Source organism: Hyla sarda, chromosome 1 (assembly GCF_029499605.1).
Source record: "Hyla sarda isolate aHylSar1 chromosome 1, aHylSar1.hap1, whole genome shotgun sequence".
Lineage (NCBI taxonomy): Eukaryota > Metazoa > Chordata > Amphibia > Anura > Hylidae > Hyla > Hyla sarda.
In genome coordinates, this window is record NC_079189.1 from 101,678,998 (window position 1) to 101,698,827 (window position 19,830).

Sequence of the window (19,830 nt, forward strand, 5' to 3'; positions counted from 1 at the left end):
TGGATTCCAACCCTACTTTTGACATCCATAACAATAACAATTTAGAGAGTACAAATGTAAAAGGTTCCCGTGTATGTCAAGTGCTGGCACAGTAGAGCGTGTGTGATCTAGATGTAATTCGGTGCTTATATACAATAGTTCTGGAAGTGTTTATAACTGGGAGGAGAATATGCACAGTGTATATAAACCTAGAAGTTTGTTTATGTAATTCACATACCAGTTTGTAAACTTGGACTTTCTCATATTTGGGCAGAACATGGCACAGTGTATCAGAAATAACTATAAAGAGAATCCCTGTGTCATGCTTCACCCCCTCAAGTCTTCATTAAACAGGCATCCATTTCTGCCCCGAGTGCTCCTTTAAAGGAAATCTGTCACCAGTGTCACCTGCTCTAACCTGTCGGTACCGACAGATAGTTTAGGTGACACTGATGACAACAGTACTCACCTTGCCTTGTTCCGTGGCAGGGATATTCGGTAATCTCCTCCATTAGCTCCGCTCTGGGCACCCGGCTTGGGGCACAGGTGGAGCTTACTGACGTCACTGCTGCTGTTCTCTCACAGCGGTACCGACAGGTTAGTGCAGGTGACACTGGTGACAGATTTCCTTTAATTTTCTATCATTTTGAAAATCGGCACATTGCACAATTCTTTTAGCTTGTTGATACAACAGCTTGTAGACACTATTTTGCTGGGTATGTCAATCACACATTAGTTGGGGGTTCAGAATTTGTATCCCACTGATCATAGGAAGAAGTGGGTTGTGCTGTTAGGTTGAAGTCGATTTGGCATGACTACTTTATAAATTAACAAATGTGTTCTTCTAAATATAAATGTTAATTGCTATCAGCCCCCTAAGAACTCTATGCGGACTTGTCTAATTGGAGACTTTTATCAGATGTGTTGTGTATTAATGGTGACCTTTTGGTGCTCAGCAGCTTCCCTTCTGCTCACTCTGCAATCTAAAAGGTCAGAACTTCTAATAGATAATGTCTTTTTTAGTCTGTCCTTTCTCTCTGACTATTCCTTCTCATTTCTCCTTACAGAATGGTCTACCTGACACACAAGCAAAATTCCACATTATGTTTCTGTTTTTTGCTGCTGCTATGTTTTCCGTTAGCCTGTCCTCCTTGTTTGGTTATCATTGCTGGCTTGTTTGTAAAAATCGCTCAACACTGGGTAAGTCTACCCTATTTGCCGTTGTTCAAGTTTTGCTGTACCTACCTTAATGGATCTACTGGTATTGGTTGAATTGGCACTACCCCATCAGCCACAATTTTAAAACATTAAAGACGTTATTCCATGAATCCTTTCATACTTGGAAGTTCTGAAATGCTGATAGTAGTTGTTTTTTGCAAGTAATTTGCAAATTGATCAACTGGACTGACTGGGAATTTTCCAAGATGGCCTCTTTTGTCATTTTCCTAAAATTCTATAGAATTATAACTCTACTATATAGCTCTACTATGGGTGTCATGCAAGTAGGGTTCGTGATTTTTACCCATTTAGAGCACTTTGAGCAGTGGTCACTGATTTACTAAGTGCGAATGATGCAACATTGTCACACGATCCCAGAAATAGACAGTTTCTCAGGTCAATTCAGTCTTGCCCTACATTTTCTTTGCAACTTTTGAGTCTGGGTATATGCAACTTTTCACTCAAAATCTGCAACTTTTTTAGAAGTTGCATCAGCGAAATTTATCAAAGTCCATGTGCCGTTTGATAAATTTGTCACACGTCTTCAACTATAACAGCAACTTTTGTGCTCTAAAATAGTTAAGAATTTACACCACTCTTTGTAAAGGCCCCCCAAAGGCTCTATACATCTATGACCTTACTTTATACCATAAAAACCTGCCAACATATCTGCTTTAAAACATAATACCATCCGCACAGCCTATTACTATCCACTTACTGGTTTACCTCATTATCCTGAGTCAGCGAGTGACGTCTAATCCCAGTGCACAACCGCTTTACAAACATGTGACCGGCATGCACAGACGAGAGGAAGGGTAGCCGACATTAGGGGCGACCTAACAGGCAAATCTAAAACCTAAGGGAGGGAAGTACCACAGTCTGACACTAGTTGTGCGTGTGCATATCAGCATATGATTGTCACCTGTAGAAACTTTAACCTAGCACACATACATATATAAACAGCAGAATCTCCCAATAGCGGACACTCATGGGGATTAAAAAAGTGTCCACTATTAGGAGATGTCCCTTATTGGAAAAAAAGCTCAAAAATCTTGCCAGAATACTGTCCTGTACTCACTTCAGAGTGTAATTACCTAAAAAATACAAAAAAGGCAATATTACAGCAGAATCTCCCAGTGTTGTTCAATCTCCCATTATCCCCCATATGATTTGATCCCCCTTTTATACCCTGTGCCATCTTATTTCCCCCTTGCATTGTGCCAAATCCCCCCCCTTACCCTATGTGCCACATCATTTCCCCTTGATCCCCCTGAGCCATTTCATTCCCCCTTTATTACCCTCTGTGTAAATTCATCACCCCCCTCTTTATGAAGTGGCAAAGAGGGATTAGGGGGGAATAAAATGGGACTGAGGGGGGGGGGGGAGAAATGGCACAGGGGGTGGTAAAGAGGGGGTGATGAATTTGCACAGAGGGCAATAAAGGGGGAATTAAATAGCAAAGGGGTGTGATTAAGAGGAAATGATGTGCCATAACGATAATAAGGGGGGGGGGGGTGTATGATTTTGCACAAGGGAAATAAAGTAGCACAAGCGGACATGCAGAAGCAGGAGATTACTGATTAAACATCGGTCTTCTGCTTCTGTGCTGGGGCTACTGCAGGGGGGTGCAGCGGGGGCTAGGGCTCCTTACTGGGGTATTGGCTGTACCCCCTGATGGATGCCCTGTGTACAAGGAAGGGTCGGCACATAAGACTGGTTGTCCCCTATTGGGAGTGTTTTGTCCCATAATGTGAGTGTTTTGTGCCCTATTGTCCCTTATTGTGAGTGTTTTGTCCCCTATTGGGAGTGTTTTGTCCCCTATTGTCCCCTATTTGGTGTGTACGCTATTGGGAACGTCCCCTATTCGGAGGGTTCAAATACATTAAGTCTTATGGAACTCTTCCGGTGATTTAATAACTGTCCACTATTGGAAGGTGTCCACTAAGGGAGAGTTTACTCTCTCTCTCTCTCTCTCTCTCTCTCTCTCTCTCTCTCTCTCTCTCTATATATATATATATATACACACTATATATTATAATAGGTTTGTTTTTTAGGTTGTGATAGCCCCCACTAAAATTCACAGAGTTTGCTATATAAATATATATATTATAATACAAATCCTGTGTATTTTAGTGGGGGGGGCTATCACAACCTAAAAATAAACAGTATTTGAGTGTCTAAAAATACAAAGTGAGATTTGCTCTGTGATAAAAAAAAAAAAGTGCCAATGCATAACTAATGTTTTATTCCAAAAATGACAAGATTATGGCGCTCAATAGTAATGGAAATCGAGGTCATTTAAATGATATGTGAGGTAATAATTATGTTCCTCTAAAATAATAGGACTATCTAAAATATAATGTGGTAAAATATCAAATATACATTTATTAATACAATGAATACAGATTAAAACTAGAGGATGTAGTCACGGGGCCCTTGTAACTCACCTCCAGTGTATATAAGTTGTAAAATATATAATAAAACAATACTTAAGATACATAAAATGACAGATCTATTATTTGCTGCTTAAAACAGATATAGCTTTAATTCATCAGAGGCAGGCTGGGACCTGTAGTCCTCCCACATCAGTTATTAGTGAAGGTTTTGTTCCAATTGTATTAGATTCTTAATAGCAGTTTATAGGGCATGCTGGGACCAGTAGTTAACATTTCAAAATTAGTCTTTTATAGTTAGGTCTCTAGCTAGAGCCATAGATGACCTTTAATCAATAAAAACCACTGTTGGTGATATAGTTAAGTTGAAATAGCCTCAATAAAGCCCATAAAAATCTCTGGCAGGCTCCTCCGCTGGCCGCCGATATGTGTTATATGTATGCCCATATAAACAGGGTAGATCTTACCCGCTCTTCGTACTGCTCCCTGGTCTGCTAGTGGTGGCTGGCATGCCGTTCCTCACATCTCCACTCTGTACTCATTGTATGGTGCTCCTGCTGGCATCTGCCGCTTTGCTGGTTCGCGCGTGCAGCAACAGCTTCTCTGCAGATATGCAATGGTCAGTGGATGGCAGCTAATCCGCGATCTGCGATGAATAGCGGACTGCGCCACTCAGCTTTGATGGATGTATTAGCTGTAATAGATCGTGGGCTGCACTGCTCCGATTCAAATGAATAGTACGAGATAGAGGATGAACCAGATGGGACGGCGTCCTCGTGCAGTACTGGCAGGATCCCAGTGATTGACAGGGCAATTTGAAAAGGGCAGTTTGGAAACCAGTTGATGTTATGGCAATGGCAAAAATCATTAATTTCTAACAATAATTTGTTTTCCCTTAGTCCTAACAGTAGCACAGATGGGGCATTCCCCCCCCCCCCCCCCCCCCCGCTAACTGGTTAGGACAGATGGAATATTTATTGAAAATAAAACTATTAATTCAGTACCCTGTATAAGAAGGAGGGTCACCCTCTGTCCCCTTGTGTAATAAAGAAGAAGAACTGAAAGAAAAAATGAATAAATAACAATTAGTAATTAATAATTAACAATTAATACAAATAATAGATTTCAAGGACCATGCTAAAGTATAGGAGCGAGGTGGCAAGCCTGCCACCTCCTCCTATTCCCTTCGAATTTCCCTATTTCCCTAACCGACCAATCGCAGGGGGGGGGGGGGGGGGGGCGGTTACTTCCTCCCGTCCTGCCCGGCCCCTTGAAGTCCGGAGAGGACGGAAGGAAGACCGGAGGACGCGGCGGGGGACGGGGGAGTGCTGGGGACCGGCCCCGGTACTTACCTCGTCCCTGAAGACCCGGATCCCGGCGATGAAGACGGCGGCGACCGGTGAGTTCCTCTTCAGCCGCGGTCGGGCCCTTTACAGCAATGCACGGCGCTGTAAAGCGACATGCATTGCTGTAATGGGACCATGTATACTACAACTCCCAGCATGCCCAGACAGCCCTTGGCGTCTGGGCATGCTGGGTGTTGCAGTTTTGCAACATCTGGAGGTCCACAGTTTGGAGACCACTGTGCCGTTCCAGATGTTGCAAAACTACACATCCTCAGCATGCCCTTACTGTCCAGGCATGCTGGGAGTTGTAGTTCTGTAACATCTGGCCCTGCAGATGTTGCAGAACTACAACTCCCAGCATGCCTGGACAGTTTTGGCATACTGGGAGTTGTAGTTTTGCAACATCTGGAAGGGCATAGATTGGAAACCACTGTATTAGTGGTCTGCAAACTGTAGTCCACCAGGTGTTGCAAAACTACAACTCCAAGCATGCTGGGAGTTGTAGTTCGGCAACATCTGGCTCTAAAGATGTTGCCGAACTACTACTTCCAGCATGCCTGAGAATGTTTGGGAGTAGTGGTTTTGCAACAACTGGAGGCACACTGGTTGGGAAACATTGTCTGTTTCCTAACCCAGTGTTTCCCAACCGGTGTGCCCCCAGTTGTTGCAAAACTATAACTACCAGCATGCACTGATAGACTGTGCATGCTGGGAGTTGTAGTTTTGCAACAGCTGGAGGTTCTCCCCCCCCCCCCCCCCCCCCTGTGAATGTACAGGGTACATTCACATGGGCAGGGGGCTTACAGTGAGTATCAGGCTGCAAGTTTGCGATGCAGCAAATTTTGCGCGGCAGCTCAGAAACTCGCAGCGGGAAACTCGCTGTAACCCCCTTCCCATGTAATTATACCCTAAAAACACTACACTACACTATACTAACACAAAATAAAATAAAAAGTAAAAAACACTACATATACACATACCCCTACACAGCCCCCCTCCCCTCCCCCAATAAAAATGAAAAACGTCTGGTACGCCACTGTTTCCAAAATGGAGACTCCAGCTGTTGCAAAACAACAACTCCCAGTATTACTGGACAGCCATTGACTGTCCAAGCATGCTGGGAGTTTTGCAACAGCTGAAGGAACCCTGTTTGGGAATCACTGGCGTAGAATACCCCTATGTCCACCCCTATGCAAATCCCTAATTCAGGCCTCAAATGTGCATGGCGCTCTCACTTTGGAGCCCTGTTGTATTTCAAGGCAACAGTTTAGGGTCACATATGGGGTATCGCCGTACTTGGGAGAAATTGCCTAACAAATTTTGGGGGGCTTTTTCTCCTTTCACCCCTTATGAAAAGGTGAAGTTGGGGTCTACACCAGCATGTTAGTGTAAAAAAAAATTTTTTTTACACTAACATGCTGGTGTTGCCCTATACTTTTCATTTGACAAGAGGTAAAAGGGAAAAAAGCTCTCTGAAATTTGTAATGCAATTTTTCCCGACTACGGAGATACCCCATATGTGAGCGCAAAGTGCTCTGGGGGCGCACAACAAGGCCCAGAAGGGAGAGTGCGCCATGTACATTTGAGGTGATTTGCACAGGGGTGGCTGATTGTTACAGCAGTTTTGACAAACGCAAAAAAAAAAAAAACACACATATGACCCCATTTCGGAAACTACACCCCTCACGGAATGTAATGAGGGGTGCAGTGAGCATTTACACCCCACTGGTGTCTGACAGATCTTTGGAACAGTGGGCTGTGCAAATTAAAAATTTCGTACAGCCCACTGTTCCAAAGATCTGACAGACACCAGTGGGGGTAAATGCTCACTGTACCCCTTGTTATGTTCCTCAAGGGGTCTAGTTTCCAAAATGGTATGCCATGTGGGGGTTATTTTGCTGTCCTGGCACCATAGGGGCTTCCTAAATGCGACATGCCCCCCGAGCAAAATTTGCTCTCAAAAAGCCAAATATGACCCCTTCTCTTCTGAGCATTGTAGTTCGCCCGTAGTGCACTTCAGGTGAACTTATGGGGTACATCCATACTCAGAAGAGATGGGGTTTCAAATTTTGGGGGGTATTTTTTGCTATTAACCCTTGCAAAAATGTGAAATTTGGGGGGAAACACATTTTAGTGAATTTTTTTTTTACGTATGCAAAAGTCGTGAAACCCCTGTGGGGTATTAAGGCTCACTTTATTCCTTGTTACGTTCCTCAAGGGGTCTAGTTTCCAAAATGATTTACCATGTGGTTTTTTTTTTTGCTCTCCTGGCACCATAGGGGCTTCCTAAATGCGACACGCCCCGAGCAAAATTTGCTCTCAAAAAGCCAAATATGACTCCTTCTTTTCTGAGCATTGTAGTTCGCCCGTAGTGCACTTCAGGTCAGCTTATGGGGTACCTCCATACTCAGAAGAGATGGGGTTACAAATTTTGGGGGGTATTTTCTGCTATTAACCCTTGCAAAAATGTGAAATTTGGGGGAAACACACATTTTAGTGAAATTTTATTTAATTTTTTTTACATATGCAAAAGTCGTGAAACCCCTGTGAGGTATTAAGGCTCACTTAATTCCTTGTTACGTTCCTCAAGGGGTCTTGTTTCCAAAATGGTATGGCATGTGTTTGTTTTTTTTTTTTGCTGTTCTGGCACCATAGGGGCTTCCTAAATGCAACATGCCCCCCAAAAACCATTTCAGAAAAACGTACTCTCCAAAATCCCCTTGTCGCTCCTTCGCTTCTGAGCCCTCTACTGCGCCCGCCGAACACTTTACATAGACATATGAGGTATGTGCTTACTCGAGAGAAATTGTAAAAACGTAAAAACTTGTCAATTTTATGATGCAAACATAAAGTAGACATATTGTATATGTGAATAAATAAAAAAAATATTTTGAATATCCATTTTCCTTACAAGCAGAGAGCTTCAAAGTTAGAAAAATGCTAAATTTTCAAATTTTTCAAATTTTTCATAAAATTTTGGGATTTTTCACCAAGAAAGGAAGCAAGTTTCCAAAAAATGTTACCACTATGTTAAAGTAGAATATGTCACGAAAAAACAATCTCGGAATCAGAATGATGACTAAAAGCATTCCAGAGTTATTAATGTTTAAAGTGACAGTGGTCAGATGTTCAAAAAATGGCCGGGTCCTAAGGTGTAAAATGGCTGGGTCCTTAAGAGGTTAAAAGATCTTCATCCTTCCTAAACTCCTTAGATCTCTTCAAGTAGATCTGAAGGCATCTCGAGATATCGAGGCTATAAAGAGCCCTATCTTCTTCGGAGGATGGATGTGGAGAAAAAACTGAAAGAGATATGACTTAATATTCTGAAATGATGGAGCTTTAGGTATGAAAGATGGCATAAATAATGTCTTAATAATACTCGATCAGGCAAGAATTTCGTATAAGGCTCATGCGCAGAGAGCGCTTGAAGTTCGCCAATTCTCTGGACTGAAGTAATTGCCAGTAAAAAGGTTATTTTGTTGGTGATAAATTTAATGTCCACATCCTCCAAAGGCTCAAAGGTGGGAGATGCTAACCCCTTGAGCACCACTGATAAGTCCCATGCAGGGGCTGGTTGTACAATTGTAGGTTTTAATCTTGAGATAAGGGTTTATTGAGAAAGGCATAAATGGCTGACACTTGAACTCTGAGAGTGGAAGGAGATAGATTCTTGTCAAGTCCTTCTTGAAGAAAGCTGAGGATGGTGGAAACAGCTGGATTCAGTCCAGAAAGTTGTTTGCTGGAGCACCAAGGCTGAAAAATTGTCCAAATTCTTTTATAGGCTTTGTTTGTGGATTCCGCTCTAGAATGTGAAAGAGTATTCAAGACCGCACTAGAAAGACCCTCTAGATGTGGAAGGGACTGATAAACCTCCAGGCTGTCAGGTTGAACATTTGAAGATTTGAGCAGCTGTGAGTGTCCCCCGACACTAGTGCTTGCTCTGGGGGAAGTCTCCAATATTGTCCCTGAGTTATTTGAAGGAGTTGGGTAAACCAAGCTCCCTTGGGCCAAAATGGAATTATGGTTATGATAGAGGCTTGGTCCTGCCTAATTTTCATCAGTACCCTCGGGATCAAGGAAATTGGAGGGAAGATGTAGGCCAGCCTGAACCTCCATGGGATTGAGAGAGCATCGATTGCTTCTGGGTTGTCCTCCCTGTACAGGGAGCAAAGTATTTCTGGCATACCCCACCTGAGCTTTATTTGTTTGAATATTTCTGGATGGAGAGACCACTCTCCAGTTGAAAGTCCTCTGCTCAGGCAGTCGGCAATCACATTGAGAGATCCCCGACTGACTGACGATAAATGGGTTAGGTTCCTCTCTGCCCAATCCAAGATCAGACCCACCTCTCTGAGGAGGCTTTGTTATCGAGTCCCTCCCTGTTTGTTAACGCACAGTACAGCCGTCATGCTGTCTTTACTGCTTTCCCTTGAAGAAGAGAAGCAAAGTGGAGGTGTGCCAACCTCGAGGAGATTGGAGGTTAACACTCTCTCCTGTGGAGACCAAGACCCCTGCACTGTTAGATCCAAGAGATGCGCTCCCCAACCTACAAAGGACGCGTCGGTAGTAAGTATGATCCAAGAGGGCTGGATCATTGATTTGCCGTTTTCGAGGTGAGACCACAATCTGAGGGAGGACCGGACTGAATGAGAGAGGGAGTGACACTTGTTTAGGCCTGATGGCCTGAGATTCCAAATGGCAAGCACCTCTGACTGAAGAGGGCGTAGATGCCAAAGAGCCCAGGGAACCGCATCTACGGTAGCGGACATAAGTCCCAACATGCGCATGAGAGTGCGAATGGACACTCCCCGGGGTACTGAGAGAAAAAGAGCCGATTTTTGAACCCGAAATTTCCTCTCGGGAGTGAGGTAAAGAGTCATGGAGACTGTGTCGACTATCAAGCCGAGGAACCTCACTGATGTTGTTGGGAGGAAATTGGATTTGGCCCAATTGACTATCCACCCCAACTGGTGAAGGAAAGGTAATGCTAACTGTAGATGTTGGGACAGGATCGCTAGAGAAGGAGCTCTGAGGAGCCAATCATCCAGGTAGGGAACTATACTGAGTCCCTGGAGCCTTAGAGCAGCAACTACTGCTACCACAACTTTGGTAAATGTGTGTGGGGGCCGAAGAAATTCGAAACGGGAGGGCTACAAACTGGAGGTGTTTTAGAACTCCCCCCCTACCTGAATTGCGATCCTTAAATACTTTCTGGATACAGGATGAATGGGAATATGAAGATTGGCATCCTTTAATTCCAGAGTAGCCAGATAATCCCCTGGCGAAATAAGGTTGACCACAGATAAGTTTTGAATAGTGAAAAAATGAATAGTTTTCATACAAAAGCGTTTGCGCTTTACGTACTGATTGAAATATCTCAGATCTATAATCAATCGCCAGTCTATTGTTACCTTGGGAACTAGGAATACAGAAGAATAAATTCCCGACTGCAAGAGGAACTTCAAGAGGAACTTCCTCTAGAGCATTCTTCTGGATGTATTCCAGAATGTAGGTTTCTAGCGCAGCTTGTTTGATTGGTGGAATAATTCTTGTCTCCACATACTTGGATGGGGGAATTGATTTGAGATCTATTGAATATCCATCCGAGATTATTCTCAGGACCTAAGGGTCCTGAATGTGGAGAGACCAAATGCTTCGAAAATGTTGAAGATGAACACCTACAGGGATATGGGAGGCGGGATGAGAAACTGGAAAGGTCAAACCGGCAGGGAACCTAGAGCTTCCTAGAAGCCAGTAGTCAGAGTTTTTTTTTTTATCTCTGGAGCCACGGGAGCGTTTACCTCCCTGGCGTTGATTGCCCCAAACTCTTTGAGGTTTGGGCTGGGAGGCTAATCTGCCCCCAGAACGCTGGCCCTGACCGCAAAAGGTTGAATAAGGAAGGGACTTGCCCTTCTTGTCAGACAGCCCTTCCATAATGCGTTCCAACTCTGCACCAAATAAAATGCTGGGTTCATAAGGCATGGCACATAAGGTGTTCTTGGAAGAGGGGTCAACATCCAGTGGTAGCCAGGGCCATAGATTTAAAGGCTAACTTTAGATGCTGAGTAGCAGCATTGCAAAAAAAAAATCAACGGCCAAATTGGCCGCCTTAAAGGATCTAAATCCAACTGGATGTTAGAAAGATGGGTCTTCAAAAAATTTGCTACCTCGGAACAAGCAATCGCCACCGAAGCTGAAGCAGTAGCAGTGGAGTAGGAGCGCCTCATAGCGCAACCAGCCTTCCTATCCATTGGATCCTGCAAGGAAGATCCATCCTCGGCAGGAACCACAGTCCTTTTGGAAAATTTTGCAACGGCCATGTCAACTTTAGGGACAAGACCCCAGGAGAAAAGCTGAGTTTCCTGGATAGGAAACATGGTCTTAAATCTTTTAGTTAAGACTGGACCTTTTTCTGTTTTTTTCCACTCTGTTCTAAGTACGGATAAAAAGGTTTCATCCGCTTTAAAGACCCTAGGTCCCCTAGAGGCGGAGGTAGAGGCTTCCCCGGGATAAGCATCCTGGTCCCCCGACCGGATGGATCTTAGAAGACGCTGGTTTTTTTCCAAGGGAAAAAACTAAGAGGCAGCGACTTCTTCTTCATCAGAAGAAGATGATTTGGACTCTTCTTTCTCAGGATCCGCAGATCTCCATTCTGGGAGGTGAAGCAGATCTGGAACGCTTTTGGTAAACAACTTGTTTGCATTCCTCAATGGAGGCTTGCATGGCGGACATGTTAGAAGAAACCCACACATACATGTCCTGTACCGTAGGCTCAGCTTGGTGAGGAGGTAGAATTTTCGCTCAATAAGATGGGCACCTGGAGAATTCATAATTATCCTCAAGCGGGATGTTGCAATCGTGGCAAGAGAGGTGCTTGCGTTTGGCGGTTCTTTTACCCGAACCCTCACGGTCAGCAGAGCTTTCCGTAGATATGATCTATGGGAATATAAGAAACAATTATATAAGGTAGCGAGCCCAAAAGAGCGGCAAGATAAATCGAGCTGACAAGTACCCAAGCTTAGAGGAGCTGGGAAGAAGAACGGCGAAAAACCGAGCGGGGAACATATTGGAGAGAGGGAAAGTGATGTCAGACGCCGCTGACGCACTTCCGGACCGAAGATCGCATCGATGCGTGCGCCCGAGAAGCCGGCAGATACTGGTAAGCGCTGGCAGGGAAGGAAAGGGAGCACAGATGAGAATCATTGATTCTCATGCTAAAACCCCTAACTATTTAGTAATATGAAATAAGATAAACAATAATAGAAAATAAAGGCCAATAGCCTTAGGCTAATGAAAAAAATAAGATACCCCCAGGCATTGCTCCTAGAGACAGGGGGGTCACCATCTATCCCACTGAACGGGAGGACAGAAAAAAACACAAGGGGACAGAGAGTGACCCTCCTTCTTATACATGGTACTGTGGGTGTGTTTCCACTAATTAATTGTTTTATTTTCAATAAATATTCCATCTGTCCTAACCAGTTCACGGGGGAGTGGAATATCCTATCTGTGCTACTGGTTAGGACGTAAGGGAAAATAATGTTAGCAGCAATAATAGTCTATACAGCATATATATGGCTTTAGACTATTATTGCTGCTAACACTAACAGTGAGCCCTCCCCATACTACTATAAAGATTTATTCCTACTAATGTGAATATATGTATCATGATACTGACAGATACACAGAGCAGTAAAATCACTCCTTTTTATTGATTTGCCTTCACACACAAGTTATTATAGTTTTCCTCAGAAACAAGCAAATTGTGACTGTGCAAATGGGCTGTAATTGGATGAATAACCTTTTACCAGTTTAGCGTAAGATTACTGAAGGACTTACTGATGTATTTGTCGCTGTGCATACTTAGATGTCCTTTTATTGTTGACTTTTTTGAACTTGCTGATGCTAGTAGCTATGTGGATTTTCTTACATTGCATATTTGTTACACTGCAAAATATCACAATGTCTTTACTGTTTAATGTCTGTGCCTCTGATCTGGGAATGGAAAACTAAGCTGATAAAGCTGACTGGAAAGTAGAAATTCCCATGAAAGATTTCGTGAATCACTTAACACACTTAACAGCCCTTTGGCGTTCAGCCCCAAGTGTATTCCAGATAAATTGCAACCAAAAATGTAAATTCTTTTATCAGCTGATGAGGAACAATGTTCTCTTTGAGGAGATGCCTGTGGCCTATTTGTATACATGATCGTACCCAGCATCATATAAAATACAAATTAGACAGTTACATTTTGTTTTATGTATTTATTTGCTATTGGTTTTATTTTCTTCTGCAGAACATCTACTAATGCTGGGTTCAAAATCAGTCATTCTTTTTTTTGTCTGGTCAAATCCTGCTAAATAAATGGACACCAGGAAGAAACCCGACAGACCCACTGAAGTTAATGGGATCCATTGGTGTCCATTGTGCGACAGATTGTCTGATTTCATTTTCTGTGTTTAGATAAACTTATGAACTAAAGAAGTTCTCTGCTTTGGACAGTTATTTATTGTTAGAAGGTTGCCTTTATATTTAGCAGATCAGCTTGTCTTGCAAAAAATAAGCCCCGTACAGCTTTGTCAACAGAAAGTTAAAAATGTTATAGCTCTTCGAAGGCAACAATGAAAATCGCTGCATCAGGAATTGCTATTTACGCTATTTCCATGTTAAGTCACAAAAAAACTGATGCTATTTCTAGCACATGCCCTTAACTCTGAGGCTATTATGGTAGAGGGTGTGATGCAGGGCAGATGGAAATACCCTAGGGGCAGATGGCATTAACCCCTTGTATTCGTGATGCCATGGTGTGGTTTATCCTCAATACCGCTGGATCCTGGGCTAGGCATGGGGGAAATAATGACTCCGACACCAAGTTACGGAACAACAGTAGCTTTACTGAATTAGACAGGTGGAATAGTCTATACAGCTTAGCCAGGCCGACAGAGGTGACCAGTGACTTCAGATACCTTAGGGCTTGCTGGGACTTGCAGTGGACTGGGAAAATTTTGATGAAGGCCACGCTGACTGAAGACAGGTTGACTTTGACTTGATTGACTTTACCCCGTTTGTAGCTTACCAGCTCTGACTTTGACCTGGGGGTAGTGGACTTGTAGACTTGTGGCTGCTTGACAGACTTTAGGCCTCCTCTGGACTCCAGACATACACCTAGGACTTGACTGCAGTGTGGTTCAGCAAAGACTTAACAGGAACTCAAGAGAGCAAGCTAGCTCCTCCCAGGGCTTATATGGGGGAGACTAGGAGGGGTCCCATAGGTCACATGGTCACTGACACCTCACTGGGTTACAATCACATGACAGATGTTCTTAAAGCTACAACATTTTATATACATTACATAGCATAACAATATCTGTACAAGGGGAAAAGATGCAGGGAGCCCAGGGGACACTGCAGGGAAGCTGCCTGACAGGGTAGTAAGGATACAGGGGTATAACTCCTGTACCGGGGCACCACACTATGTTCACACGGTGGAATGTCTGCACGGAAAATCTCCGTCCGCAACATTCCACAGACAGTGGAGCGGCAGAGCATGTCAGCGATAGGATTGCTCTGAAATGCGCCATCTCATAGACGACAATCCAATTCCTTGTAGAATCCGCAAAAAAAGTTGAACATGTTTTTGCTCCAGAATCGGGATTTCCATAGCAGATGTTGCTGCCGCGGAAATTCTGCCATGTGAACAGAGCAGCAGAATCCTATTGAAATCAACTGCTGCATAATGTCAGTATGGAAGATTCATGTGGAATTCTGCACAGATATTCTGTCATGTGAACCCACCTTATTCTATGGGTCACTTCTGTTTTAGTACAAAAGTTAATATACTGTATGGATATTGCTATATCCAAATAGTGTAATTGGCAAAAAGCGCTATAGGGGACTTATAATGCAATAATATGTAGAGAAAGACTGAAGATAATGATGATGACGTTTCTATACTAAAGCCAATGTAGTTATGTAGAAAGTGTTACTAGTGTTCCGACAACTGACAGTGATTCCCTGCAGTGATGTTTATAGATCACAGTCATATACTCTGTATAGCCAACGTGCTGACAGATAATAATGATGATTGCACTGGTGGTTATTGAGAAAAGAAGTAGCAGCCACGTGCATGGATAGAAACTTTGTTACAGAGGGTATCGATTACCTGTGGGAAAGTAGCTCTTGTTCAGTGTCTCGGAGAGAGATGTCCGTGATTCAGATGAAGTGCTTGGAAGTCCGTGCGAGCGGCGGGGAGAGGCAGGGATAGCGCGGCCTCTTAGGACTTTAAAGATTTAAAGCTGGGTCCTAAGAGGCCGCGCTATCCCTGAGGAAGGAGAACGTCTATTCTCCAAAACGCCGTTGGATGTTTGGCCCCACTCACTTACCATCGTGACGTCACGCTCAGTTACCGGGACTCAGCTACTTCCAATACAGCAGCGTGCAGGTTGAGACGCCACCGGCCGGGGCGTTTTCTCCCCGCCGCTCGCACGGACTTCCAAGCACTTCATCTGAATCACGGACATCTCTCTCCGAGACACTGAACAAGAGCTACTTTCCCACAGGTAATCGATACCCTCTGTAACAAAGTTTCTATCCATGCACGTGGCTGCTACTTAGTTTCTCAATAACCACCAGTGCAATTATCATTATTATCTGTCAGCACGTTGGCTATACAGAGTATATGACTGTGATCTATATACATCACTGCAGGGAATTACTGTCAGTTGTCGGCACACTAGTAACACTTTCTACATAACTACATTGGCTTTAGTATAGAAACGTCATCATCATTATCTTCAGTGTTCCTCTACATATTATTGCATTATAAGTCCCCTATAGCGCTTTTTGCCAATTACACTATTTGGATATAGCACTTCTCTTTATTGAATGGTATAGTAGGGACCATTTGTCTTTTGGCTTGTAATATAGCTGCTACGGGGCAATCTGTATCTTCCCCCTCCATAGCGCCATATTGGCCCTCATTTACTTAGAAAATCGGGTTGTAAGTCTATCTTGCTTTCTTACCCGATTGCTTTTTTCCCCTGATATTTATTATTATGTCGCATCCTGTTTGTCGCACGTGGGTTTTGTAGGTTTTGGTTTCCAACTCCTCTGAGTTGTCGGGAAAAAATCCACAACAATTCAACAAATTTGGGTTGGAAACCTTTATAAATACGTGGGAAAGCTCAGAAATGTCGGGTTACACCCCTTTTTCGGGTTTGGGAGAATCCACATCGGGTCCGTCGGGAAAAAATGTCGCATCGTGTCGCAGACTGGCGCACGATGCGCCAAAAAAAACCGACAAAACAAGTCGGGTTTAGAATAGTAAATGAGGACCATTGTATATATACATACAGCTTTATGGATATTGCCATTTAGTAGACATGAATTATTCATTATTTCCAAGGTATACAGCTTTGATCTTAGATTTGCTCAGTAGGAAGATGAAACAAATTGGATGAATGTGATATTTTTTTCACGCTTTCAGCAGGAAACACAGATTACTGTGGGAATTTAAAGGCTATGGGGGAGTTTTTTTTTTTCTTTCTTTACTGCTGCTATTTTGGGATAAAAATAAAATTGTATTTGAACTTTTTGGGCTCTATTTATCTCTGTACATGGCAAGCTGCAGAATCACAATGATATCTGATCCTGTAAACCCAGCTTGAATACTTTGATTTAATCATAACTGAACTTAGATGATCCTCTGGGACAGTAGTCTTCAAACTATGGCCCTCCAGATTTTGTAAAACTACAATTCGCAATATGCTGGGAGTTGTAGTTTTGCAACATCTGGAGGTCCGCAGGTTGGAGACCACTCGTCTAGGAGATGGTGGGAATCCATCAGAGGAGGTCTCAGCCGGATATTACTGTGATCTAGGTCCTTCAGATTGATATGTACAGTGATAAATGTAGAAACTGCAGAAGCCACATGGTCCTAATGTTATTATAAAAATTGTATAATGTGATTTTTATCCCAAAATAAATGCATTTCAGATAAAAAAATAAATTAAAAAAAAAGCCAAAGATTTTTATGAAATCTGTGAAAAGAATAAAGGGGTTCTCCGGTGCTTACACATCTTATCCCCTATACAAAGGATAGGGGATAAGATGCCTGATCGCGGGAGTCCCGCCGCTGGGGACCCCCGGGATCATGCACGCGGCACCCTGTTTGTAATCAGTCTGATTACGGGCGACTACAGGGCCGGCGGCGTGTGACGTCATGCCTCCGCCCCCGTGTGACGTCACGCTCTACCCCTCAATGCAAGCCTATGGGAGGGGGCGTGACAGCTATCACGCCCCCTCCCGTCGGCTTGCATTGAGGGGCGGAGCGTGACGTCACACGGGGGCGGAGGCGTGACATCACACGCCGCCGGCCCTGTAGTCGCCCATAATCATACCCGGAGCGTTTTGCTCCGGGGACTGATTACAAACGGGGTGCCGTGTGCATGATCGCGGGCGTATCCACAGCGGCGGGACTCCCGCGATCAGGCATCTTATCCCCTATCCTTTGGATAGGGGATAAGATGTGTAAGCACCCCTTTAAGGGGGGAGATTTATCAAAACCTGTCCAGAGGAAAAGTTGCCCAGTTGCCCATAGCAACCAATCAGATCGCTTCTTTCATTTTACAGAGACCTTGTTAAAAATGAAAGAAGCAAGCTGATTGGTTGCTATGGGCAAATGGGCAACTTTTCCTCTGGACAGGTTTTGATAAATCTCCCCCTAAATGTTTATAAACTGGTGTCTTCATTTCTTAACCTGAAACTTTAGGGTCACTTTATTTTACAGTTTTAGTGTATTTTAAATTTTTATGGAAAAAACATTCCTGCCAGGTTCGTTGCATGCCGGACACCAACATTGCCCAATGAACCCCATTCACTTTAATAGGGTCCACCAGGTTTCTGTTGTGGTGACCAGTATTTATGATGGAACCTGCAGTGCAGGTGTGAACTCAGCCTTATATTTATACTAGTTGCATGTAAACTAAAGAAATGGTGCATAGTGGTGAAACTACTATAATCTTAAAGGAGTACTCCGGTGCAAACTTTTTTCATTTTATCCCGTCCGGGCTGCAAAATAAAAGAAAACAAACTTTCTCTTACCTGCCAACGAGCCCCCAGAGCTCCGGTACAGGTGTTCGGTCACACGGAGCTTCAGCCTATCACCAGCCGAGGCGGGACATCGCTGCGGCCGGTGATAGGCTGAAGCTCCGTGTGACGTGCTGGGCTAACAGTAAGTAAGAAGGATACAGCCCGGGGACCAAACACCTGTACCGGAGCTCCGGGGGCTCGTTGGCAGGTAAGAGAAAGTTTGTTTTCTTTTATTTTGCAGCCCGGACGGGATAAAATGAAAAAAGTGTGCACCGGAGTACTCCTTTAATTTACATTTCCTAAAGGAGGTTCTATATTCTCTGCCATGTATTGCTGTTTTCATTGTAACTATTCATTTTATTTTGTTCCCAATAGAGGCTTTCAGATCACCAGTATTTAGGCATGGCACAGACAAAAATGGCTTCAGTCTTGGGTTTAGTAAAAATCTACGACAAGTATTTGGAGATGAGAAGAAATATTGGCCGCTGCCTGTATTTACAAGGTAAAGTAGTCATCATAATAAAGAAATCTGACACATCCCGGTGAATCTGTCATTGTTTTAAAGGAAATGCGTTATTAGAAAAATAACTATTGTTTAAATAAAGTTTTCTTTTATATTTAAATAATTTTTGGTGATTTTTTACACATTTTTCATTTTACTATCAATTTTTTTATAGTAATGCTGAAATCTTGGAGTTTCCATTGTGTCCACTAGCCCTTAAACTAAGCTGTATAGATCACTTTCCAGTGGTCTCCTCCGTATCAACATAGACCGGAGTACAGTGAAAGGTGACAGTGTGGAGATAACGGAGATACACACTGTCTGCACCCCTTCTTCCTGTAGACTGACCTCTGAAAAGGTCAGAGAGAACGCCCAGTAACATTTCCAATTCATGTGAATGGTCCCTGTTGTAAAGCATATCTCTAAATGCTATTAAAAATGCTCAGGAAATATGTCAGCCCCCATAATAATGTGCAAAAAAATGAATTAAAAAAAGAACATGTTTCAGTATCTTTTTGTAATCAGAAAAAATATCTCGATGATACATTCCTTTTAAAAGGGTTTTCCCACCAAGTATATTGATCACCTTTCCTTGCATCCTCAATGCTAAAATTGTTTTTATCTTAGAAGGGTTAAAACTAGAAATGTCCCAATACCATTTTTAAAGACTGAGTACTCACCAATACCAATTACCGATACTTTTGTAAAAATGTAATGTGAAAGTAGTGGATGCTTTAGACTTTGAGAGGCCTTAGGCGAAACTCAAACATGAGACCCTCGCTGACACTCATAAACAAGATATGCCCCCGGTAGGTAGTGAATCCCCCTATTTGGTAGAAGCCCCCAATAGTTTTCTAGGGAATCCCCCCCTATTAGGTAGAAGCCCCCAGTAGATGCCCTTTTTATGTAATTTTTCCCAACTGATCCCCTCAAAAAACAATAATAATTATGACACTGCACGCAGCTGAAGTCCTTTACTGCCATGTCTTTCTGCTTGCTTCTTCATCTGCTGAATGTACAGCATCCACATGATCAGCCGGTATCAGTATCGGGGACTTTTGCACAAGTACAATTACATTCGGGACATCCCTAGTTAAAACAGTGCCAGGTCATACTGTTTTCCAACACTTTTCACAAATGAGACTCTGACGCCCTGCCGACTTCTTCAGACACATTTATAATGTGGGAGAAAGTAGAAGGGCTTCATAAAATATGATATTTCATTTAAATGTCATGTTTTTATGTATTTCACAATATTACAGTTTTTTGTTGTCTGTTTTGTTATTATAAAATAGAAAATAAA

The 19,830-nt window shown here is 43.1% G+C and overlaps 1 protein-coding gene across 2 annotated transcripts in view; it reads left to right on the plus strand.

Annotated features, from left to right (window-relative positions):
- ZDHHC2 (zinc finger DHHC-type palmitoyltransferase 2) overlaps nucleotides 1–19,830 on the plus strand; it is a 128,747-nt gene that overhangs the window by 89,918 nt on the left and 18,999 nt on the right. For both annotated transcript variants that reach the window (XM_056558804.1, XM_056558796.1), the window contains 2 exons: nucleotides 1,047–1,179; nucleotides 18,401–18,527. In XM_056558804.1, coding sequence (XP_056414779.1) covers nucleotides 1,047–1,179; nucleotides 18,401–18,527 — 260 coding nt within the window. The remainder of the gene's footprint in view (nucleotides 1–1,046; nucleotides 1,180–18,400; nucleotides 18,528–19,830) is intronic.